This window comes from Elaeis guineensis, chromosome 1 (genome assembly GCF_000442705.2).
Source record: "Elaeis guineensis isolate ETL-2024a chromosome 1, EG11, whole genome shotgun sequence".
NCBI classification, from domain to species: domain Eukaryota; kingdom Viridiplantae; phylum Streptophyta; class Magnoliopsida; order Arecales; family Arecaceae; genus Elaeis; species Elaeis guineensis.
The window spans coordinates 4,845,205-4,872,760 of NC_025993.2; the positions used below are offsets into that span (position 1 = coordinate 4,845,205).

The window sequence follows — 27,556 nt, forward strand, 5'->3', positions numbered from 1 at the left end:
ATTCATCTTATCATTTCAACTAGATGCTATACTAATTCTGATGAGAAAGATTTAATGAAGCCTGCCATTTTAAATGTTACTACTAACCTCTTTTATTTGTGCCCTTGACCCTGGCTTCTGTTCTTCTCAGGGAAAGCGTTGGTTGGTGACTGGATTCCATGCATTACCTGTGCCTAATCTGTGTGTGAACTAACTACAAAGTTGCACCAGGATTTATGGCCTGACTGTGAGTTGGTTGCATGCAGTAAATCATTTTCCATGCAATCAAGCATATTTATGCTCCAGTAGCCTGGTTGGCTTCTAAACACTCGAACAAGTATAATCACATTTTGATAGTTTTGTGTAATGATTAATCTCAATAATATAGTTTTAATAAATGATCGAAGAAATTGATATTTTTCCAATATTAAGTAAACCATAAAAATAATAATAAAGCTTACAAAAGCAAAATCCTTTCTTTTTCGTTGTGCCTTGATAGGAAATATTCCTGGAAAGGGCCGGATCCCTGCCTGGGATTGAACCTCCGACCTCTTGCCAATGGTACCATCCAAGCTATTGTTCAATGGTAAAAAATTTACTCGAACATAGGATAAGAAATTTCAAATGCCACTTTTGTGACCTCTATAAATATCATAATCTAATACATTCCAACTATACTGTTAGAACTCTTATTCATGACGTGCATCAAGTAGCTAATAACTTTATGCATAGCCATTATGATGTTGCACCCAAGTAGTTCACTGGAATTTCATTCTTTCTAAAAAATTAAAAATAATGATAATAAAAAAAAAGAACATTTTCAACTAATCTTGTGCATGTTAAGATCACTTTGTATTGCTCAAGTACCTCCTGTGTTCCTGCAGCCTTTAGGGTCCATTGAAAAAAACAATTAGAAAAAGGGAGATGAAGAAAAAGGTTGAAGTTAAAAACAGAGAGAAAGCAATCGGTTCTATTCATGTATCAAATTCATGAAAAATGAATTGGTCTCGTTCTAAATTATCTTCTCCATTACAATTTCTAGATATTTAGAAGCACCAAAACTACTTTCCTATTTTTTTGATTGAGAAGCACCTAAAGTTGCAGCCTTATACTTAGACATGGGTATCGGGCTAGGCCGCTCATGACATGATCCGGCCCAGTATAAATTGGGCCATGCCTGACATGGCACATATAAGGGGGCCGGACAAGGTTAGGATTTTGTGGCCCGCGGCCTTGGCCCAGCATAGCCCATAAGGGCCTGGGCTACATTGGCACGGTCTGGTCCGCATTTCAGCCCGGCCCTCTTAAGATGGCACGGCCTGTAATGATTTTTTTTTTGAATTTAAAAAAATATTTTTTTTTATAAATTAAAAAAAATTGAGAGTAAATATAAAAAAGATGATTTATCCTATGTCATTGACATTGGGCAGAATGATTTATCCGCTGCCTTCGGTGTGAAGTTACCCTATGATCAAGTCATCGAAAGGATCCCATCCATCATTTCTAAAATTAAAACTGTTATTAAGGCAAGTCTATCCTATATATCAAATTCATTGATAGTTCATAACCTCAAATTTGCAACTATTTGCATTAGAAATTTTATGGTTTAAGCATAGCAATAGCATGTCATAGTTATAATCAGATGGAAAATCTAAATCTACTTGTTAGCTTCTTTCTGACTATGCTCAAACTTTCACTATAGAGCCCCTTCATTAACTGATCTAATTAGTCAAGGATTGCTCAAATAATTCATTTTCTGCAAGAACTCTTTATGATAGTCTCTTTCATCCATAGTTGTTTTATAATGACTTGGGAGATTGTAGTTGTTTCAAGTCATCTTTAGACTGCTTTATCTATTATAATTAATGGCGATAAGGCCTTGCCTCTCTCGAATGCAGACTTTGTATGGTAGTGGTGGACCTCCATATAACTTTAATCAGAATGTAACAATTTTTTCTTAATTTTCTTTTTTTAAAATAAAGACCAGTATTCAAGGATCTTCTTTTCTAAAAAAATTAAAACAAACAGGCCCATCAAACCCGCTGGCATAACGGGCCAACGAGCCGTACCTAACACAGCCCACCATCCTTGGGCCTTGGATCGTGCCAGGCCAGGTTTTGTTTAAACGGGCCGTACCCATTTAGTCGCGCCCGGCACGGCCCATTGCGCGCGTTTGCTCATACTAGTCTTGTTTGTGTTTCTTAACATATTTTCGGTTTTCTAGAGAGCAAAGGCGATGATGAGTTGTGGTAACCTCGAAGAAACAATACTCATGCAAACCATGAAATGTTATATAGTTCGAATAAGTCTCGAGACTCCAAAGTTTATTCAAAAGAGTGCTCAATATTCTCCCCTTGATATATAAATATCTAGCACTCTAACAAGTTAATTTTTATATCATTGCATGTCCGGTCATGCAAAGGTCAAGCCTAAAAAGCAAGCCATACAGGAGCGTGCGGCCATTAGCTAAATTTTCAGTTCATCTTAGATCACCATATACTCACTTCTAAAGCTCATTACTTGTAGCTTCATTGATTTTTTATGTTTCCTTTTGAATCTTTTCTATGAGGCATGCTTTCTTTGTGCCTTGCAATTTGTTGCAGCCTCATAAACCATCCAATTCTACATCAGCCATAGCCAACCCAGACCCAGAAAACTCATGAAGTTTAGTTTCAAAGATCTTTAAATGATATAATTATAGAAAGAACATAATGTCCACCTCATAGGTTCATATCACCTATACTGTTAAGTTGACACTCTTAACAATGAGCTGCACAACTGAAACTTGTTCTGGATACCGCACATTGATCTTTTGAGAAGAAAAGCTTTCAATAGATATACATAATCTGAGTCAAAGAAGACAGTTTCCCAACATTTCTCTCATCTAGATTTCCTTTCTGTATATATATGGGCATAAAAATTCCAAGAACATAATGTCTGCCTCATAGGTTCATATCACCTATAATGTAAGTTGCCACTCATAACAATGAGCTGCACAACTGAAACTTGTTCCAAATTCTGCACATTGATCTTTTGAGAAAAGCTTTCAACAGATATACGTGATCTGAGTCAAAGAAGCCAGTTTCCCAACATTTTTCTCTAATCTAGATTTCCTTGTGTATATATATAGGCATAAAAATTCCAAGAATCTTTTACATCCATATTCTACAGGTACAAAAAATATATATATAAATAAGTGGCATTTTGATTCCATGTGGCACTGCACTTCTCAGCTGATAGCCAGCAAAACCTTCTACTCGAAAGAGGCATCAGCCAGGAGCACTAAGCGTTAAGCCTTATGATGACAATGAACTTTCCTCATCAGAGCTTTCAGGCCTCAATGCCTGGAACCTTGGGAATGCATGTGGTAGTGTTGGATTTACAGGTACTGGGAATTGGCGTGCTGAGCTGACAATGGTGCGATCATTTATCCTTCCAACCTCTTTGCAGACCTGATCAAGGATGGCTAGAAAATCCCTGACCACCATGAAAATTCTGAAAGGGTGAGCTTCTTCTTTGGCTGAGTTGCCATGGAAATACTCGGTTATTTCCTTGACCAAAGACAGTGCAACACTCTCATGTGCCTGGATTTTAATGATCTCGTCCTCTGCCTTCTTTAAGAACCCACTCATAGCATCATGAAATTGCTGGCTATTTTCCTTTGAATTCAAGGTTTCATTCAATCTTAAAACCTCAGTTATTTTCCCAATCCCACCAGCAAGTTTAGAGACATAGCTGCTGAGCACCTCAGAATCCATTGTGGCTGCTTTCTTCACATTGCTGAGCTCACACCCAAGGCCAGCGACAGCTTGGAGGCCAAGCTTTCTGCACTCAAGGTCATCTCGTAGAGTATTTGCCTGGGTTTTGGCAGCTGATGGGGTCACGGCAGAAAGGCGGGAGCCTTCAGATCTGATGATTTCCTGGACAACAAAATGCAGAAGAGTAGTCTTGCCATCGGTGCCTTTGACATCAACTAGCTTGAGTAGTGTGTCAAGCTTAAAGGCATGTGCATCACCACGGTTGGTACCAACATTCATGCGGTTCCCGGTCTTTAGAACGGCTTCTAGAAGCTTCAGAAACAATCTGCTGTTTCTCAGATCATCACAGGCTGCCTGTGCATTGCAATACAAGCAGTTTGTTAGTCCAAAGAATGGCTGCAACCCAAAGAGAACACAAAAATGACCATTGCCTATTACATAGGGCCTGTCTGATCTGTCCATTTACCTCTGACACTAGCTTCTTTGTACAAGTACTGATTGAATTTTAATGATGACAAATGCAAAATTCAACAGCACTGAACTTAAGTTTCCATGCAGTTTCATACACCCGGGAAACCAATTGATAATGAAGCAGTTCTTTCCTCAACATGGTGTAGAAATGGAATGTGTGGGTGAGACGAAAACTAGGAGGACATGGAAAGTTGGAAACATTAACTATAAAGTGAAAAACAAGTTCTAATTATAAGTGTTACATAATAACACAAACATAAGTTTGTTTGCAATTCAAATAGGATATTGTGAAATTTATTCTCATAATCAAGTGTAAAGTTGTTGATATTCTTTTTTACGTGGTGTGCATGAGCACAAGATGGAGAACTCTGAATTACTGGTAGGTACATTTAGTCACCAGATATATGCTCTCTTCTAGTTTGTTTTAGTGATGATGGGATGCATCCAGTTTGTGGTTCCCTAAATTTTCACATTTTCCACTCAATTTCAACATGATTAGATAAGGATATCAGTGTCAATGATTATCATGTATGAATTATGATTGAGAAAGATCTTTGTTTATGCAGATATATTGGCATAGTTTCTAAAAAAAAGATATCAAATCTCCTGCATATTTAGAAGACCACAATTCTGTTCATAAGTTTTTGAACTATCCATATTTGACAACTCAATTCTATAACAAACCAATACATGAAAAAGTATTGATCCATTCATAAGATAATGATTTCCTGCAGCGCATACCATTAGAAAGGCCAAACCTTAAGTGCCCTGCTTCAGCTGGGTAAGTACAAGATTTCATATTAAGATGCCAAATGGAATGCCTATTTGGCACACGAATTCATATTGAGCAGAGTATTATTGTACATACTAGTAGATAAGATAAATTAGAATGTTTGGCAGAGGAAGATAAGTTATTAAACTTTGGTTTAACTGGGGGCAAAGGGAAGGATCAAGAGATGAGGCAGTAGCAGCAAACTCTACATGAGAAAGATACTAACTTGAGATGAAAAACAATTGATGAGGCTATAATCATTGTATCAATTGCTAATCCCTTCAAGGTCAGAGTGTCAGACTATACTCAAATGTACTTGAACATTTTGTCGATTGTTCAAATTATGAAAGAAAGACTAAAAGTTTATATTGTTTTAAACAAGTTATGCTTCATGTATGGGAAAATAATCAGTGCAGAGGCTAACATGAGCATTATTTTGTTAATCTGAACTCTCAAGACTATCTCTTCTGTCTTTAGTAAATAAGCCATGAACGCTGCATGATATATGACATTACTTCAATGAAAATTTTGCTGGATGGCAAAAGAATCAAAAGCAGCAGGTCACATGGAAGAATTGCAAAGTACATACATAAATAAAAATTTGCCATAGTATCATAGCTTCTGGATGTTTTAGCTGCTCTGAACACAGTATTGCATGCAACCCTGATCATGGGTCCTGACTCACAGGTCACAACCTGATTACTAAAGCAGAAAAAGATCCTAATTTTGCTTACTACTAAACCAAACAAATTCTTTTAAACCACTACTTTATCTACTATTTTACTAGTGATTGACATGCGATAGTTCACTTTTTTCCTATCCAGAATAGAATTGACAAAAAACAATAAAAACATTAGATTTACCTCAAGAGTTTCAAACGATTTCTTAAGATAATTGACCTCTGAATCAAAATTAGCAATGTAAAGCATCGCATCCACTCTCTTAAAAGCAAACGGTATATCAAGCACTGCCTTGAGAAACTTTTCTGCAGGACCAAGCTTGATCGGGGAATCATCTTTGTACTCTTTCAATTTAAGCTCTTCTTCTTTGCTTGGAGCCATCTTTAGCAAAGTCTCCAATAGCTCAGTTCCTAAGCTATCTATATTACCTGCAATTACTCGGTAAAACATATATAAGTAAATAATCAACCACAAAAATACCAGTAAAAATAACTTCATTTGAGTTAAAATTGATATACAGAAGACTTCAACAACTGAATGGCTAAAACAAATGGTTCAGAAAATATTGGCAGTAAGATGTCCCTCTTACTGCATCAAATAAGGTGGGGAGTTGTAGTCCTTCTAGACAGGTAAAGGTCAACGAAGAGAACAAGAATAGCATCATCAAATTCATAAACATAGATACTTAAAAGGCAAACATGATACTTGATATTGCATTTCATTATGCATGACCAAAAAAAGAAAGATTAAACAGCTACAATTGATACATGACAGAAAAGTTTGAGCTTGATGCAGTCATCACTCTTCCCAGCCTGACTACAAATTTCAATTATCTTAATTAAATTAGTTTTGTTCATTTGTCAACTAACATGTAGGTTAAACAATATGATGCCAAGACGATGGAGCAAAGGATCAAATTGAAAGATCCAGAAGGTTTTAAATAAGTTGGATACATTATTGAAACAATTTGTGATACGCTGAGTTGACTTCCTGGCAATCATTATCAGCATATAGATTGCTACCGAACAGCTTTTTTATTTTACTATCATTTTGACTTACATTTCCAAACAGCTGTTGATCTCTTCATGAATGGTGAGCAGTGATGCCTACTGGAACTAGGTGTCATTCATGGGATTTACTTCAATAACTCATAGTGTTCCAGTAATTTGTAATTCCTATTGGCAATTATATGATTGAAGAGAAAGGTGTGTTTTGCAATGTAGGTGGAGCTGAATTAAGGGAAAACAATACATATTCGGGTTTTCTGCTTGGCATCTGTCAAGCTATGAGCATGCTGCCAAATACAGAAAAAGAAGCCTATTTAAAGGGGTGCTTTAATCACATGCCTCAAATCAGTGACACATCCAAACATTTATGCTCTTGACCCAAGAATGTGACATTATAACTGATAGTTTCCACAACAAAACTCTAGTTAATATCTTGCGGCCATTGGGATTAGGAAGCTCACCGAAACAAAAGAAGCAAACTGATGTTCTTTCACAATGATATAATCATTGAGGAAACATGATCGCGTAGGCCAACAAAGAAAGAACACCTAACCCTTGGCTAAAATATAGAACAATAACCTTTTTGGAGGCAAGTGGCAAAGGGGACAGATGGTTACATGTAAACTCCAAAGCACCATACCTCACCATCTTTTGATCAGCTCAGTCTTCTCTAAAAGCATCATGTTGTTCTTTTACTTTTTGCTTGCATTAGCAGCATGCAAATTTAAAATCAAGAAATTAGCTGATCTATTTTCCAACATACACCGAGATTGAGGGAGAGTTTATACGTGAATAGGTGGATGAAAAGTAAAATCTATAATTTTGAATAATACTTTTTTCAGTGCCTTCATATTCCAAATACTGGAAGAAAGTCTGGTACAAACAGTTCATAACGGTGATCAAATCTGATTAGGAAAAAATGAGCACTGGCGTAGAACATGTCGGCGCAATTAAATGCGAATGAGATTCAGAGCAAATGGCTAAAGAGGTTTAGTGTCTCACCTTCCAATAGGGCTTCACAGACTTCCTCCTTTGTCACATTCAGTGCCCTCAGGAGGATAGCAATATTCTGAGACTTCTTCGGATCAAGCACCCTGTTATCTTCATTTGGAATTGGAAGCACTTGTCGCTTGTTCGTCTCCTTTGGGGCTGTGTTTGTTGCATTGCAAACAAACAAAGTCTCAATCATCTCCTCATTTACTCTGTCAATAGATCAGGCGAGAGTTTCAAAAAAGGAAGCATTTTTATCACAATATTGGTAATAAAGTTCAAAAAGAGAAAGAGATCTAAAGTTAAAAACACACTGGAATGAGCTCGATTTCAGCTGATCCCACACCATTTCTCGATCAGAGCTCGCCCGGACCTTATCCCAGTGCAAAGGCTTCAACTTTGGGCGAGGGGTCTCCTCGCTCTTCTCCACTGCATCCGAATTCACCGGAGATTCTGCTGGGAAAGCCGCTGTGGAAGAATTCTTCATTCCAGTAGGTCTGGGAGGAGTGAGAACTGGAGGCTGGCTAGCCTGTGGCTTTCGGATCCGACTCTCCCAGTAACCAACCGGCGGCGGCGGTGGCGGAGGAGGTGGTGGTGGCGGTCGCGATGCAGCTGGCCTCGACGGTGCTGGCAGCGGAGGAGCTTGCCTCAGTGGCGGCGGCGGGAGCGGCGGGGCTTGCCTCTGCGGGGGCTAACAACAAATGGGTTCCTCGAGAAGTCCCCAATTCTCTGCGGCGATCGCAAGTTCGGACAGGAGAAGTCCGAGATCCTTGAGTTTCTTTCTTGATCCTTCTCCACCGGTGAAGAAGGTGGGGAGGGAGAAGGGGGTTTCCTCTTTGGAGGCGAAGGAGTCAGCGGCCCGAGCGGCAGGCGGGGCGGAGGAGGCGGCAGTGGCGGGACACCGAGGTCGACCAACTCAGCATTCTCGGATCTAGGTTTCAGAGATTTGACGCTGGACCGTGCCGGGCTCGATCCGATCGGCGGTGACGAAGCCGCCGGCGATGATGGACTCGGAGAAGACACCGAATTGGACGACGGATACGAAGGCGTGCTCAGCGTGGAGCTCCGGGACCCACATTTCTCCATCGGGGCAGCGACGGCCGGGAAAGTCCGCTGTGAGGTGGACATCCGGCCGCCGACGAGACCCCCGGAGCTCTCCTTCTCGCCGGAAGACCCTTTCGGGGAGTAAAATTCCTCCTCCGACGAGCACCCGCCGTCGGCATTCCCGTATTCGCGGCGAGCATGGCGAGATAAGGGGGGAAGAGGATGGAGCTCCGGCGAGCCCAGCTTTTGGTAGGGAGAGGTGTTGGGCCGGGGGACGGACGCGGCTGGGGAGGGATCGGCGGCGGCTGTGGCGGCGGCGGCGGCTGTGCAGGAGTTCACAAGGGTGCCGAGGTAGAGGAAGTCGGAGGTGGGGGGCTTAGGGGCGGCGGAGGCGGCGGAGCCGGGGGGGAAGAGGCGGATGCTGTCGGAACGGGCGTTCTTGTCGTCATGGGACGGGAGACGACGGCGGCGGCGGCGGACGAAGAAAGCGAGGGAGAAGGCGAGGAATCCGAGTGCGAGGAGGGGGAGGGCGACGGCGGGTACGAGCTTGGCGGCGGAGGGGCGGCGGGGAGGAGCAGAATGGGAATTGGGGAAGATGAGGGAGGAGATGTTGGCGGGGAGGGAGGAGCCGGTGGCGGGGGAGGAGGGAACGGAGGGGGGAGGCGTGGAGGGGTATAATGGGAAGAAGGGCTTCGGGTTGGAGGAGGAGGGGTATTTCGGGAAGGATGGGGATGGTGGCTGGGCCGGCGGTGGGGTGGCCACGGGAAAGAAGGGCAGGTGGAGGGCCCGCCGTGGAATGGGCGTGGTGGATGAGACCGCCGGAGTGGAGAATAACAGCAGGAAGAGAAGCAAGAAGAAGGAAGGGACTGGCATATTGTGCAAGAGACGAATGTGAGAGAGTGAGAGAGAGAGAGAGAGAGAGGTGGCTCTCTGTTTTCTTAATGGTCTAATAGGAGAGGAAGAGCAGAACAACGGTATGATCTTCTTTTCTTTTCTTCTCCATTTTCCCTTTTTTTTTTTTTTTTTGTTGCCTCCTCTACCTTGGCTTCAGTAGGAGGAAGGAAGGAGACGAGAAGATCATAGTAGCAGAGCAAGACTAAAACAATTAATTATTTTCTCACAAATATTTATTTATTTGGGAGGGTTGTGATGTCTAGGAGAGGTGTAGGTGTCTGTGAAATAAGATAGTGTGAGACGAATGAAAGGGGGGAGAGAGAGAGGAGAGGAGCATTGCTTGTAATTATTTGGGCATAAGCAGTGGGGACAGATGGGAACGGAGTAGAGGAGGGTAGGCTTGGTGGTGGGAGCGAGGTGTGAAGAAGGGGAGGTGAGAAGGAGAGTTGAGAAAGGGCAGATAAAAAGTACAGGCTCCGGAGCAATGCGGTAACTTTATACAGTAGGATGAAGTGAGAGTGAGAGTGAGAGCGAGAGCGAGATGCGGGGAAGGGTCTCGCATCCTTCCATCCTTTCTTTTGCGCTCTTTTCTAGGAGTGGAGAGTGAAAAGATGGGCTGAATTGGATGGACCTGTGGCATTTTTTTTGGAGTTGGAAAAAGAAAGACAGATACTGAGGCCGAAATTAAAACGAACGATTGATGTGGATGTGGATGTGGATGTGGTAGTGAGTAACAATCCATGGTGGAGAAAGAAACCTAGGAAGATGATTTATTGAGGACTCATGAACACACTACTTTGTCTTAGGTATGTTTATACAACAAAATATACCCATTTAACGTACTTAACGAAATGTAGACATTTAATGAATATAGTTTTTTATCTTAAGTACACTTTTCTTTCGTTATTAGATGTGAGGAACATGGGTGACTGCTCGATAGATTTTTAAATGATTTTGACAAAAAGATAGTGGGAGAGGTGGAGCATTAGAAAAATATTCGTAATTCTTGCTGGCATAGTCAATAACAGAGCTGGTCGTGGATCGAACCTTGGAGCTAAGTTTTTATTATTATCTTTGATCACAGTTATTAAAAATTTGATATTTTCTGTTTCCAAATCCAACTTATTATCAGCTTAGTCTGTGGAGAACAATTAGATGGACAGGGAAGTGGCAGTGGGGCGGTGCAATCTATTTAATTGGGAGCGTGTATTTATCAATATCCCACGAAGGACCACGTGGAGGGAGGGCCATGCAGTCTCGTGGAAATAAATAGTTTAACAGCATTTCTCTACTGGAAAAAGTTCTTTCAGAGATGGGGATGCCTGCTCCCCGATTTATACGGCGGAGGACGGCGATCTATTTGTTGGTTTTTTGTGGCTGTAGGCGACGCAGAAGCCGAATAATTCGAATAATTCGCCGAGCGGAATCTATGTTCGTAGCAGACCTGGCACCGAAAGAGACGTTAAAAGAAGAATAGTCATACATAAAAAAAGTAGAAGAACTATAAAGAGGCTCTCCATTTTTAGTATATGTACTCCAATCAAAAGTTTTTTTTATTGCCTACGCTCCTCCTAGTGCTCGTTATTACCTTGGGGAGAGAGAGAGAGACAGAGAGAGGAGTCACAGGGTTACGGAAGAAGGTTAAAAAAAAAAAAAAAAAGCTGAAGGAAGGGGTCAAAAACTTGCAGAGAAAAGGACGAGAAGGAATTTGGCTTCTGACAGGGACGATGTCATCGCCACGTCAAGAGCTTGGGATCCCAAAGTAGACGAGGACGCCTGGATGCGAGATAACGTGTTGGGAATACTATTTCTTGTTACCTTTTTTTTTTTTTTTGGTTTTTGGGCAAATTTTGATTACCTTTTCCACGTCTGTGAATTCTCCCAGATTGGTTCTACTGTTATAAGTTAGTACATAATGGGAGGATAACCGTTGCTTGCCTGGTGGGTTCTAGTAACTTACTTTTTAAGATAATTTTGGTTGCAAAAATTAAAGAAGAAAATTATGCATAATAAAGATCTGCTTCTGAATTAATTATCATTATGTTTAATTTATACTAATTAAAAATTCTACATCTGCTCATCGATTTTGATTATATCTTTATATTAGGTTCTTCACCTGTTTGTGAGTGTGCATGGAACAATGATAGTGGTGCAAAAAATTAATTATGTACAGCATAAATACCCAACCATCTGCAAGGATTACTGCATATAGGCTATAAACAAAAATGGCACTCAAACTATGGATAAGGTGGAAAGCTTATAGTACCATATTGTGGAAGATGGTGAAATTTATAAGTTGAATAAAGTCTTTTTTTTTTTTACTTTTTATAAGAATACACCGAAAAAGGTAGATCTAATTGGATTATTCATTACGTGAGTTATGACCTAGACAGTTGAGTTAGCTTGACAAAAGTTTAAGTCCCATTAAACTTTTGTTAATTTTGCAAGTTTACCAAAATATAGGACCCATCACCTTGGAGGATGTTCTCATGGTTCAGATGTACACATGAAGGTCCTTATATACATTTCTAGTTGATACAAAGAGAGTCCAAGTTAGCTTCATTCTATATTAGCTATTTTCCACTCATCCAGTCAAATACTTTCTTACCTATCTTTACACAAAAGTGGCTTAATTTTAATTTTAAATTTTAAAAATGTCTCTAATTAGATGATGCATTGAAACTTAAAATATTCTAATACTAACTATAACTAGATTTTTTTTATGCCTCAAATATACTTTTTTCTTTGTAAAATGCTAAAATTCTATATAAGAAGGTATTCTAAAAATTTTCGAAAGGATATTTAAGGATGTTTGAAATCTAAAAACTCTCGAGAAAGAATAAAGAGAGGTAATTATATGTTAATTATTTATAGTGATTTAATATTCAAATTTCATTTCTAAAAATATTCCTAATTAGATAACATCTTTAAAAATTCAAAACATTCTAATAATAACTATAATTAGACTTATTCAAGCCTTAAGTATATCAATTTCATAAACATATTAATTTTTTATAAAGCCCAAAACATACTAAAATTCTATAGAATAAGGGATTCTAAAAGTTTTTGAAATGGATATTTTAATATATTTGGACTCTTAAATAACTTTGAAGAAAGGAGGAATTGAGATACTTATGAAGTGAGACATAACGTGCATCAGGCAAAAAAGTTAATTGCAAGATATTTATTTTCACATCTTTTTAAAATTTAGGTTTATATAAATTATTCCAAAATTAAATTTATTTGTAGTCATCTGCATTATAACTAGTTTTGTAAAATGTAACTCTTTAGTCACTTACTATATATTACTTATTAAGCCAAGAGGTTGTATCAGACACCACATCATTCATCGACGTATACATGAAAAGAAAGTAGCACATCACCTCTATATATATAACTTTTCATAAGAATGAGATATTTGTGTTGACAGAGCATTTCTTATCAAACTATTTGTCTTAAGATTGGACGAGGATGTAAAATTGGTATTAGATTCAACAAGCTACAGAAACATATCGAACTATAAAATAGATCTTGATTTCCAAACAATGAAACTTTAATTGCTTGTTTTATGCAATGCATCCAAGGGAATATAGATTGTTACAAACCATAACAATATGATACAATATATAACGACCGAGCTGGTTGCACTAAGTAAGAAATATGACACAATATAATCTGAATATTTGAAAAATAAAACAATGGTTACTTATATTTGGAGCTGCCTCCAAATAGTAATAACAGCAACATGAGTCAAGAGTCAAGAGACAAGAGACGCTTCAGAGAGCTTGCTCCAACTTTATCGAGACTGTTGTCTTATCTCATTTTATAGTAGAATACGGTATGACTCCGTCATTAATGATGCAGATAACTGGAGAGTTGTCAAATCGTCGGAGACTGTCAAATCATCGGAGATTGTCAAGTCACTAGGATTAATCATGTCCTTCGCAGAACAATATCCCAGGACGGTCATACCGCATGTCCTTGACAGGACAACTGCCCATAGCGATCGTACGGTATTTGGATGGGCTGACCGATTTTATGTCGGTATTCGACCGTCGGGATGTCGGGTGATGATCCGGAGACACCGTAGACTGTCTGGTGCCTTACGAAAGTCGGACGTCGACTACCACCCCTGATAGTGAGTCGGTGATTTGGGCTCGATCGTTTGGTCGATCGGGGACAGTATAAGTCTTTCGACCGACATACTTTCAGCAGCCATTGTCATCGTCGGAGTCGTCGTCGGGATCGTCTGTCGATTCGATCGGTAGAGTCGGATATCGATCGGACCGATCTGAAGATAAATCGATGTATGAAAATCGATCGGTATATTTCAACAACAAGAATTATCTTCCAAACATGGATCTCAAGAACTCCGTTAGAAAAATTGGACCTAAAGAAAAAGCATGAAGATGATGCATAATTAGACAAGTTCAATAATGTGAAGGGTGTTTTGTAAGAGAGAAGACAGATAACAGCAATAGCACGACTCCTCCAAGACAGCAACCGGCGGAAGCTTTGTCCACCCAAGGAGGTAAAAAAATGGACGACACTCGCGTTGGGAAATGCCCACTGAAGGCCGAGAAAACATTGTCGGCCGGAGAGAACAAAAATGTGGCGGAGATTTTTTTTTTTTAAATGATTGGATCTGATGATGTCAGGATCATTTGTGCCTGTGAATATTATAAAATATTTTATTATTTAATTTTAAAATATATATTTTAAATATAAAAAAATATAAATATTATCCATCTGAATTTATTTTTGTATCTGAATTAATTCGAATATAGATAAAAATTTAAAAATCCAACTAATATATATATTCGTATTCATATCTATCAAAAAAAATATGGATAAACAACTATCCGATCTGTATCCGAATATCCAAATTTTCATGAAATCCTATATAATTTTATATAATACTTATTAATTTTTAAAAAAAATATACAATCATATAAATATATTATTAATTTATCATATATTTAGTAATATTTTTGATTGTATAGTCATAAAATTTAATTATCTAAATTATATCATAATTATATCCATACTTTCAATATCCAAATTATATCTATATCTATTTAAAATAAATATAAATATAAATTTTTCATTCAAATAATATATATCTGTATTTATATTAACCAAATAAATATATATAAATATAGATATATTGATATTTATTTCGTATTTGATCTATTTTTGATCTCAATGTACTTATTTTAAATTGGTACGAGCGGCTGTTTGTATAGAAGAAAAAAATTGGCGTTCATGTGGCTATAAAACGAATGTTTAAAAAAAAAAAAAAAAACCTCATCAACACTATTCCATCAGGAAAGAAAAACACTATTCCTTTTATATTATTTTTCTCTAAAAGAGCTGGGGAAAAAATACTTTTTAATTATTTTTTGGTAGCCTTTACCAAGTGGACCCCGCGTCTGGATCTCTGGGAAACGACAAGAGAAACGGGAAAGCGGAAGGAATTTGAACCTTAAAGTGCGTGAAACGGGAATCGCGGCGTGGAGTGGTTGCAGCATGTGCGCGCCCCAAGTAGGCCCATAAGTTAGGATTCTCCTGGGAGGTTCCAGGGGAGCGACGTCAGCGGGTCTGCGAGGCGCCGGTCACGAAGTGTGCACGTGACAAGAGCTGCAAATGGGCCAGCATTGAGTAAGTTGGGGACATTCGTTTTGTTTTCTTTCTGATGAAAACAAGTGCAAATACAGCACCGTCTAATTTTTAATTTATTATATGGTTTTTTACGAAAAAAACTATCAAACATGATGAAGTACTGCATGAAAAGGATTGACGTGCGCGACAAAACATCTGTACACTGAATTCTTTGGCAGTGGTTGGATAGATATCAAGTCCACCGACCAGTGAGATTTTTTTTTTTTTTTTTGGTTAGGAGACCAGTGAGATTAATTTCCATCCATTATCATATAATTACTGGAGAATTCTGCTGCTCGACTTTTTTTATGAGATGATACATGTTTATAGAAAAATTAATAATATTATTGATTGAATAGTAATATATATATGAGAAATCATATGAGAATTATATTGTAGGCTGCTGTAATTGATGTTTTTTTAAATTTTTATATATTTTATTTTTTAATTTTTATGGATGCATTTTCATTAGAACGGTATGAAAAGTTTGGCTTATCAAAAAAAATTATCAAGTATCATTCTATTCTTCTCTCTCTTGCTTGATCTGGTATAATACCCGATGAATGAATTAATCTCCGTATTGCATTTTGTGTCAAAACTTGACCATCAACTATGATCAAAAGTCGAGCATTGCATATTGGTACTATTTTCATATTACAATGATATTTCCAAGTAACGAGACCACATATTTTAACACATTTGAAGAAAAATTTACATTTAGAAGTTCCATGTTAAGATAATCGATGGCAATTCATGGCGTATGGCCTTAATTAAAATGAGTGTTCTCGCCCTAACAACCTCAATCAAAAAAGAAGTTGATAATAGTTAAGGTGAGTATATTTTTATTTTAGCAAATAACAGGATCTAAAAGAGATGTCTATACTCATGAGTAAGATGCATTTGATAGAAAAGCTCACTAGATATAAAAGACTTTAAACTTTCACAGAAATAGTTCTTTTTGGAACAGGCTTGGTCAGGCACCATAGCTTTAATAATTTCTACTCGCTTCTTGGTTTCAACAATTTTGTCTTGATCCCTTGTTAAAAATCCCACACAATGTGTGGGTCTTCTCCGTATCTGACAACGCAGTTGGTGGGAACAATTGTTATCTTTGAAATGCCCATGTGAAGTTCCCCTGTATCTCTTTGCAACGCAAGTCCTCTGAACCTTCTTGACCCTTAAACTGCACTTCTCGTGATGACTTTAGAATAGCTCTCAGCCCAAAGGTTTTTGTACCCCGGAAAAATGGTAGAACTCCATCCAGTTTCTTTTTGTATGTCGGTCTAATCTTCTTTCATTGTGGTAGTACCCATCACCAAGTAACTTCCTTGATTTTGCTAGGTGGTCTAAGATAATTAAAGGTCCCTTCAGGTATATATTGGTTGGGTGATTTACACACGATGAGCCATTTTTTAAGAGGAAGATTTACATAGGCTAACTTCGTATTCATATATAATTTAATAATCACTGAGGTGATAAATGCAGTATATATGAAGATCAATTGCGGTGATAGCACTTACATACAACATCTGCTGCTCCTCATACTGATATTCTTTTTCCCGTTGAATGCATGAAACTATTGGTTTTGAAAGTTTTTAAAATTCTATTAATAGTTGCATGAGATCAAAATCAGTTTGATCGGATTTGGATTCAGATCCGATCAAATCAAAATTTTATATAATAGAAATTTTATATCAATGATCCAAATTATTGAATACAATCTACCATCTCAAAATTACTTACACATAAAATATCATATGATCTAGAGTCTTCTGATCTATGTATCAAATAGTAAAAAATTGAGTAGTCTAAATAAAATTGAATTATATATATTTTTAGATTATGATAAGTTAGAGATTTTCAGATCATATGATTTTTGATATGTAAGTAGTTTTGAGACAGTAGGTTACATTCAATGACTTAAATCATTAATGATGAAGGTTCTCTGTTGTCTAATTTTGATCTGACTGAATTTGAATATAAATTTAATTAATTTAATTAATTTTTATTTTTTATTAATTTATAGAAAGTTAAAAATTTTCTGGCCAATTTATTTCTGTTTGTTGATTTTTTAAAATAAAAAATAATATGATCAGGTAGGTCTTAAATCTAAACATCACGTTGCTGTTAGATTCTAATTTAATGATCCAATCTTTTCTCTGGAGCTTCTTATTTTATTGCATGGAGTCGACCTCCAATCCCTATGCATGGGAATATTGATCACTCGACCGCACCAAGAGCACATCACTGACAGCACCAACCGCCATTAACAATGCAAGAAAGGTATCATTTTTATATTATTATTACTGGTCGTAATCTATTTGTTTGCATGTTTGTTTAATCTTTTATGGACCATCAATTCGAGCACGCAAAAGCACGTAGCTTCCGGGTCTGACGCAGTGCTCCTGGCTTGGGGAAGTGGTTCCAGTGCGAATATGTTTGAGTTTCTGGGGGACATTAATAATTATTATGATTATGTACGAGATCACGTGAGTAGGATGGAGAACGCTAACAAGTTTTGTTCTTCGTGCCATAAGTTATTAAAAGCATTGTTGTTCATGATGCAACATTTGACGAATGTCATCCACGCTGTTGTTCTCCGGTCAAAGTCCAGGAGCACTGGTGACGCCCAAGGCTCCAAGGCTCCTTCCTTTTGGACCTCCATCGCAAGTAGGGGCAGAAATAAGTCAGATCAGATCAGATTTAAGCTTAAACAGATCAGATCTATATTATAAAATATTAATTTGAATTAATTTATTAAATTAATTTAAATTAAAAATGAGACTCGATCTGATCTATTTTGTAAAATAAAAAAATCTGACCTAATCTGAAAGTCTATTTAAAAAGACTCTTTTATCTTCTTGATTCTCGAAAAGATCAAGATAATTGAATATTGATGAATAAAATCAATAATTAATTAATTATATATATTAATAAAATAATATTTTTTATTAAATTATATATATATATAATATACAGACCAGCCTGCAGACTTTCAGATCAGGCTTTAGAATTTTAGGCCTGACCTATTTATTTAAACAGATCTTTTTAAGAGTCTATACTTAACTTATTTAGATAAATAGATCAGATCAGGCCGTAGGCTCCTGACAGGCCATCTGGTCTATTTCCACCCCTAATCACAAGAGAGAAAGTCTCTGTACACCGTAATAAAGTTGACGTAAAACGTATCAAAGATTATAGTTATTATTTTTTTAATATATATTTATTATTTATAATTTTATTTTTTGTTTTAAAATTTTAAATAATAAAAAAATTTAAAAAAATAATGATGTATTATAATAATATTATGATATCCTGTAATCAAATTATAATTATATATATATAATTTTATATTTTTTTAAAAATTATATAAAAAATATATTTTTATTATTAATAATTTATAAAATTTTTAAATAATAAAATATTTTTTTATAATATTTTATATGCAGAAAGTCATAATTTAACTATAGGATGTCTGACAGCAAAATATTATAATTTTTTTAAAAAATATTTTTATCATTCAAAATTTCAATCGAAAAATAAATTTATAATTATTAAATATATATTAAAAAATAAAAAATATGTTATTCAATCAGATAGGCAACATATTTTTTTTATAGCAAATATGATGTACAAAAAATTATACTTTATCATAATAGTATCCCTCGCCTATATGTTCGGACGCTAAGTGGCGAAGATTTGAGAAAATTAAAAAAAAAATAATGGAGGATGGCAAATAAAAACTTCAAAAATCGCTACTACTAGAAGTATTTAGTGACAGCCAACGATAACCATCATGCCAGCTATTAAAAATCACATCACTATAATAATTATATAGATATCTAATAAAATTAAAAGAATAAATTAATATCATTATCATCTTTATCATTAGCTATTTAAGTAATATAAATAAAATTAATATATATAAAAATAAAATATTATCCTGTACGAGAGGAAGAAGAAAGAGAGGGAGGGATAGCATCCAGTCGTTGGAAGTGAAGTAGGGGACAGGGAATGGATGCTAGCAAAAGATCTCTTTCCTTCTGGAAAAATTAATCCACTTTCACACGTTTCATGTAGTGCTATCCAGTGATACATTAAAATTGATATCCATATCTCCCAAGTTACTACTCCTCTGTCTAAAATCATTTGCATATCATTTCCTTGTTCAATGCATATCATTTGCATTCGCTCCTCCAACATGATGCATGATTGCTAAATATAAGGTTTTTTTTTTTTAATCCCCAGCCAAACTATGCTAATCTTCATGCATGGAAACACTAAATAGAGTGCAATATATGCACAGAACTTATTTATTATGATTATTGGTAACGATATGTCAATAATAATAACCGCTGGTGGATGACAAAAAGGATTCCTTTCTATGGATTGTATATAAAAAGTGACCATGTTAAAATTGGGTTTATTTTCAGAACTCGCAAAAATTTCCATGAACTTAATTTTCTGAAGCGCTTACCATGATTTCTAATGATACATGCAAGCACACATGGTCACATACATGAATGCATGCGCATAGTCTAAGCAATTTATGTATAAAGTTAACCCTTCACGGTTGCTTGCGTTTTTTCTATGGGCAATAAATGCAGGTAGATGGGGATGCAGGGGTGGGGACAAAATATTATGATGTTGCAATGCTGTCATATCAATAAAAATATAGAATACTTTGATTCACACCGATTCAAAGCAATAAATAATAATAATAATAATAATGGAGTAATTAGCCGATGGGATTCCTTAAAAAAATAATAATATTTTTTTTGAAAAAAAAAGGCTTCAAGACAACCACAAATACATGCATTTGTCTGCTTGTAACCCTTGTCAATTCTGAATTTTTAATGATAACAGCTCAATCATGGGCTCCAAGAACAGAGAGTTGTGGTCCTCCAAACACACATGGGCTTCTAATATAAAAAGGAAATATGGTAGAATCTTATAGCTAAGGAGCTTTGCTGACAATCTAAGAAGAAGGTTGAGTAGTGATGGAAGGCAAAGGGCCCTGCAAATAGGCAAGAGTAATTTTATTCTAAACAGGTAAATAATTACAGATACACAAGGCCTAAAGAAGAACATTGATGGTTGCTGTATTGATAAGGAATGATTCAATACCAGATCCATCTGTCATTTGAGACCACAATGATGTCTGTTGTGATACCATGGCCTACCATCATGACCTCTTGGAAATGTGATGGAAACTAAACCTGCTGACCTACCACTAGCTGCAGTAGTATATTTATGGTTATCCCAGAATTTTCATGTTTGGGGAAAAAATTCTAGTACTGAAATTATCTAAACTAACTTTCCTAATGTTGCTTGTGTTGACAAAAGAAAAAAATGATCTTGGTTCTGGATTTGATTAATTAAATGTATGAGTAAATTATCTTACTTAAAACTAGTCTCTCTTGGAAAAGAAAAAAATCCTACTTAAATACATTAGGTTCTGGATTTGATGCCATCCAAGTCTGATTTTGTTAAGATGGAGCTGGCCATGAAGCCCAATTTATGCTTAAGGGCCTCCATATAGATATGTTGACAGATTGTTTTATGTGTTATCATATAACAAAAAGCCAACACATTTATTATTTACAAAGGAGAAAATATAGCTCAGCACCCGTTTTATATCTAACTAGTTTTGAGCCCGCGCATTGCGCATGGATTCTATGTCAGGTAATTGATCATTTGTTTAAGAAAAAAAAATTATGAATAGCAATATAATCACCATTTAAATTCCTGCTATCAGTAACAGAAGGCTTTATAACCTAATTTATACTTGTAAATGAGCTTCATTGCCATTCTTTAACCGTACAATGCTTTTATTTAATGCTTTAAAGTGAGCTTTAAAACTATCCTTTAATAACATAATGTTTTCGCTTTTAGCTAGTATGGTATTGTAGGTTGATTTTGATCTAAATGGTATTTATATGTGAGAATGTATTGTTTATGTAGATAACTTAACTTGCTAATGAATTTTTTTTTCAATTTTTACTTTCATATATATATATTAAATTATGTTGCCTGCTAAATCACTTATTAACATCTAATGCTGACATTTGAAAGGATCCATTGACAATTTATCATAAACAAGAAAATATCAGCAACCATTAAGAAAACAAATGCTAACAGTCAAATTATGGATTTCATATTTCATATTTCATGAGGCAGCTTGAAGTTTGCAAAGATCAGTACCGTTTGTTGCATGGAGTAAATCAATTATATCGGTCTATGATTTAAAATAAATATTAAATAAAAATATATTTATAGAGAATTATAAAAAAATAATTATAAAAAATATTAAAAAATATATAAATTTATTTAAAAAAAATAAAAAATTAAACCTTACAAAGATACCTCACAAAAGAATCTTCATACGCACAAATAATCTCTATTCTAATTTTCTTCTTATGTCTCTCGTACACTTTTACATCCAAAGAAAACTCTAATGATTCTTTTAAATAGAACATTATATAGATGAAAGTTTAACTCCTATTTTGATTAAAAAATTAAAAATTTATTAAAATATAAATTTTAATAATTTTTAGAAGGAAATAATTAAATGGAGTAACATTGGAAATAGAATCTTAAAGTTATTAAAACTAATCATCAACTAAAAATAAAATTCTAAATGAATTGAGACTTGTTGATGAATCTCGGCAATAATGTATTGTTATGGTGCTGGAAAATCTGAACCTAATTAGTGGTTAATATCTCAATTCAAATTTGGGTCTTAAGGTATTGAGCATTGGATGCCTTTATTCCTTGTTGGATCTACCCGAGGTCCAATCGTTTAAACCCATCATCATGCCTACCAAAAGCTTCTTCTTTGGGGACCTTTAGAGCCACAGGCATCATTTTTAATTTTTTTTAAGGGTAAGAACCCACAGGCATGTTTAAAGCGAAAGGATGCTACTGGAGATCGGGAAACACAGAAGAGTTCATGTTCATTTCTAAATTTCGACCGTTGCTGAGGGAATCATGTCCAACGTTTCGAACGTTGGCGCCTGCTTTATATTAAAGGTGCCTAAACATTCTGTTAGCAGTACAATGCAAGGTTTTGGGAAAGAAATTTCAATATTATAACACCAAATGGAGCAATCATGTTTAGTTGATGTATATATACAACAGTTGTTTTTTGATTTTTTCTTTTTTTTCTTTTCCTGACTTGAAAAATACAGAAGGAACGGAGGAAAATTAACCGAGTGGAGTAACATGAAATATTCTTAATTAGCATTCTTTTGTAGAAAATGGGCAATGACTGCTTCATGATGGAAAATGTGGCTGTTATTGATCCTTTTATTGTTCGCCAGATTGAGAAAGTATAATTTTAGATTTAAAATCTTCATGTCACTTAAAAATAATATTTACTTATATTTTTAGAGAGAAAAGTAATCAAACAAGCTTTATCATCAATTATTTTTTTTTCTAAAAATGACTAATAATTGATGGATTAGCCCAACTACGAAGCAGCATGCATAAAGTCGGACAAAATGAAAAAATATGTGACACACACATTTTTGTGCGTGCTGCTTTACGGATGGATTTGTCCGTCGGCTCAACAATGAATAATTAATATAGTCGAAGATTAGATTCGATCGATAACAGTTATTTTTTTATTACAATAATAAATAAAAAATTTATGATAAAATTATCATTAGAATCTACATGAATCTCTAGGCCCTTCAGCTGTTCATAACCATGCAAAAACTCCACTAATTAGCTCACATGAAAGCATCAAGATCCACATGTAGAGAAATAAACCTAGCTTTCCACACTGAGATTATATAAGAAAAATTGGAATTATATAAACTTGTACTATTAACTGGAATCATATTTAACAAAATCACACAGTTGCGAGGCCAACCTGATGATTGGACAGTAGATACGTAATTTGTACGCTTAATCTGACCCCAGAGATGATGGCCTTTGGCCACTTTGGCCCTTACAAAAGGGAAGTGTGACTTGCCTTTCCCTCTCCTTTTTCTTTACTCTTTAATAGGCTTCCATTTTATGCTGCCACCTTTCTTTGTTCTCACAAGTGAGGATAAGATTCCTGGGCCAGTGAATTATGAAGCTTTGCATGAACTATAAATGATCCTGTGCATTGGAGAAGAACGAATTCTTTGGCAATCTTACAAGCCTAGCCTTGAAAGTAGGCACATGAAGTAAAGACACCAAAAAGGGAAAAAAAAAAAGGCCTCTTGGTCCCATATGTCAAGAGCATCATGACATCCCATTCAGCATGGCATATCCCTCTAGCCATGCTACCTTTTCCCCCATGCATGTCCTACTGATGATTCAATCAAAAATAAGAACCAGCTAGCATCATCAGGTGAATAGACATGAGAGGAATAGCCACCTTTTTGCATGCATTGTGAGCAATGAATGGATCAAATAAATGGACCATTGATATCTACCCTGGAGAAAAATGAACAGGCTCCATGCACAAAGAATTACCTTATGGAGTGCATAAAGATCCAAGTTTTGAGAGAAAGAGCTGCATGTTTAGGTTGTTTTCCCTACAAAATAATAGAGAAGTGGCTGCATAGATGACCATTCCCTTGCTAAAACTTTTGGCACAAGTAGAAAAGCTCTAAAACCTCACATTCTCCCAAGATAATGAAGACTGGATCAGGAGATGCTGCAAGCTTGCCATGACAAGTTTTCAAAAATATAAGGTTCTGGACATAAACATTATGGCTCATAGCATTGACTTGCATAGCAGAAGCTAAGAGACACTAACAATAATTAAAACATGTGGCTACTCCATTGGTCTTCATTTTTCTTTTAAATGGTTGGTGCATTTTGAACTTATACAGAAATTTAAATTTGGAAATCCTTTATTAATCAAATGAATCATGAAAAAGTCTAGTAGCTCCTCTGCCTAATGTATAACGAATTTATAATAAAACAACAACTAAATTACAACTTAATTTAAATATTGGCCACATAAATGTATGTAAAATAGTGGGTAATATACAAAGAGAAATGGTGAGTTTCAGTTGCCTTTTTTTTTTTGGTAAATGCCAAAACAGTATTTGCTGATCATCATATCACCGAGAGTAGAATTTATTGGATCAATGAGAACTTTTCTAATGCAACGTCAAGAATCCAACCCTGCCGACACTAAAAGATCAACAGTCAAGACAACACCCTTCAATTATTAGTACTTTTATTCTACCAAAAAAAAATATATACTTTTAGTATAATTTGTGTTTTTTTAATAATATATGGCCGTCCCATCCAACTCCACTACGAACAGAACGCATGTTATGTGATGCTTGTCTCATGGGTCACTCTCCTTTTAGGGGGTCATTATCATGGGGATCCCATTAAACTGTTGGTCTAATTTGTGCCCCAACAAAGAAGGCACAATGATAAAATATAAGAAAAAGGTTGCTCCATTCAGCAATGCTTGAGAATTAAGATGCAAATAGGAAGGAAAAAAGATAGCACTTACATACTGCTCCATACTCCTTTTGTCCTAGAGGTGGGTCAATGTGGAATCCAGGAGGTTGGGGTGCTTGGTGTTATGTTTGTTTTGTGCTTGTCTTCAAAATGTAAGAAGAAAATAACTAGATTGAGCAAAAATTTTTTTTATGAAAAAAAATTGTAATATCTTTAATGTTTTCTGTGGCAAAGATCTATTGCATTCGGAAAAAAAAAAAAACAAAATTAAAAAAAAAAAGCAGAAATTTTATTCAAATGCTATTTTCATGATAAATAAAAAATAAAAAAAATAAAAAAACCATAACAATAATTGATAAATTATTATCATACTCTTGCTTTTGTTGTTATTATTGTTGGTGTTATTGTTGTTGATCATAGATAACAAAACACCAATTAAGAAGGCCATTTATCCATTTTTTGGCAGAACAAGATGTAGAGTTGTCCTCCAAGTGGTTGTTATGGTAGGCTCTCTAGAAGAGGTCCCCAGCATACCTAATCCCACAAGTTTGTTGCAATAATTTGTGATGAAAATATGGAGCCTTGTTGAGATGATGGAGGAAGTAACTGCAAGACCAAACAAAGGTTTATAAATCAAACTCAAACCATGTTAACCTTTGACCTACACCTATCATGAGATATCTTCTGCATCAAATTCCTGCTTTGAGTTCGAGAATCCCACTGGAGTTGTCCTTAAGATCCTCAGGCCCATACTTGACCTTAGCTCCATTGAGACCCATTTTGGACCCAAAAGGTTGTGGACCGACCATGGGTCCAAAATTTAGCCATCTGATTATTCTGGTCTAAGTCTTGTTCCTCCATAGTTTGATATAACATGTTATTTGTAATAACATGTTATAATAACCCCCTGCCAAAATCATTAATTATGGATTGTTACAATAGTTATAATAGTCATTATTTGTCTCAAATTGTAATTTTAATTTTTCTAGTGTAAATAATCACTGAAATGAGGATGGGCTTTGGTGCACGCATGTAATTTGGATGTCATGGGTTCGAAATACGTCAATGCTTCTCCATAGGAAAAGGTTACGTTCTTATATTTTTTTTCTTATGTTATCAAAAATTAAAATTATAAGTATTTTTAATTTATAAATTAATTTTTTAATAATTTAATCCTAATAAATAATGAATATTTTATATTTATTATAAGATATATTATAACTATATTATAATAATATCATTATTTAATATTATTTTAATGTAATATATGTTTCTATTTTAATAGAATATAAATATCAAAACAATATTCATGATAGTAACATAATGTCATTATAATATAATATAATATTTTTATATTATTATTATATTGTACTATTAAATTGTTATTTTAAAGTATTGCTAATTGGTAACTGTTTTTATGCTTTATTAATAATAGAATAATAGATTCAAAAACTTAAATACATGATTGTGGCATAAAAAATACCAATTGAAATGATTATGACCAAAAAAGTATTTTAAATTATTTTTCAAAAAATTCATTGTTAGGACTTGAACTACATCTCTTGGGTTTAGATATGGCAATGGGGTCGATACCGTATCCATCCCATAATTAAAAACTATATATATATATATAATATATATTATATCAGATTGGGTACCAAGCGGAATATACTATTATCCATATTCGATTTGAATCCACTTTGGATATTTTTTTTAGAACCTATATCCGTTCTAATCAAATCAGATAAAACTCATTCCATTCGAGTAGGATTAGATCGAATACTTGGTGGATTGGTTAAAATTACCGTTCTACTTAGATTAGCCTCTCCCCTTTCATTAGGAAAAAAGAAAGCTTGTTAATATGTCTCAAGTAAAGCTTTTGCTTGAAAACTTCAAATTAAAATTTTTCTCCCTATGATCTTTTCAACTTATGAAAGAGTCATAAAGCCATTTCAAAATTTTTACCAAATACATCAAATTAGGTGAAAAAGCTTTTGGTTCTTCAAAAATACTTTTTGATCCTCCAAAAATAATGCCAAACATAGCCTAGCTCAATAAGAGGATGGTTTGAGAGTGAGAACATCCGATCACATATTGAAACCCATATCTAATTTAGACTTGATAGTTCACCTAATATATAATATATACTCGCTCCTTTATATGTCTCTCATTTCTTATAAAACTTATAAATTATACTTCGAGGGTGTCTTATCAGCAAAATAATTTTGAGGGTATGAATCGAAAAATTCTAGGCTTAGACTGGAATTTGAGGACACAGATAACTTGAATTGTGGCATAATAGCACTTGCTTAATACATGGATCACCTAGATCTTGGCACCATGTGACACAATGACCATTAACCCCTCTCCAAGCCGTCACCTTCCTTGTCCTTTGAATGGATAACATAATTCACTGGGCTCAATCATTGTCCCCAAGACTACACTCCAAACTAATTGCACATGGTGCCATGGGTTTCTATCGAAGGAAAAGACTAAAAACTTTAAATGGGAGGAGTAACGGGAACATATTAAATAGTATTTTAGTACGGTTGGAACAATAAGACACTTCATGTACATCAGGACCATTTATTAATTTTAAAAAGAGCAAATATTTGATAATATGCAAGACAAACATGCATACATACATAGCGATGCATGTGGTAGGTAATTTGGTTATGTCCACCTACTTCATGCCAACTTTCTTTGGCGTATGAGGCTGCAATGATGTCTCTTGTGATGCCATGCCTCTGCCATACAATCTTTTAACTAAATGATGGGCAGCTGTCATGCTGCCCTACCACCACCGATAGCATTTAGGCCTCTCCCAAGAATCAGAAACTTTGGAGGGGGAACCAATTGCTCAAGCCAAGATTTGTTTGG

The 27,556-nt window shown here is 35.5% G+C and overlaps 1 protein-coding gene across 1 annotated transcript; it reads right to left on the minus strand.

Moving 5' to 3' along the window:
• Positions 1–2,765: 2,765 nt before the first annotated feature.
• Positions 2,766–10,056, minus strand: LOC105035041 (formin-like protein 1). The gene is given in 5 exon segments (XM_010910433.4): positions 2,766–4,091; positions 5,844–6,088; positions 7,670–7,869; positions 7,972–8,321; positions 8,324–10,056. Coding segments are annotated over 5 exon segments (2,862 nt in total). The 5' UTR covers positions 9,575–10,056; the 3' UTR covers positions 2,766–3,275.
• Positions 10,057–27,556: the final 17,500 nt, after the last annotated feature.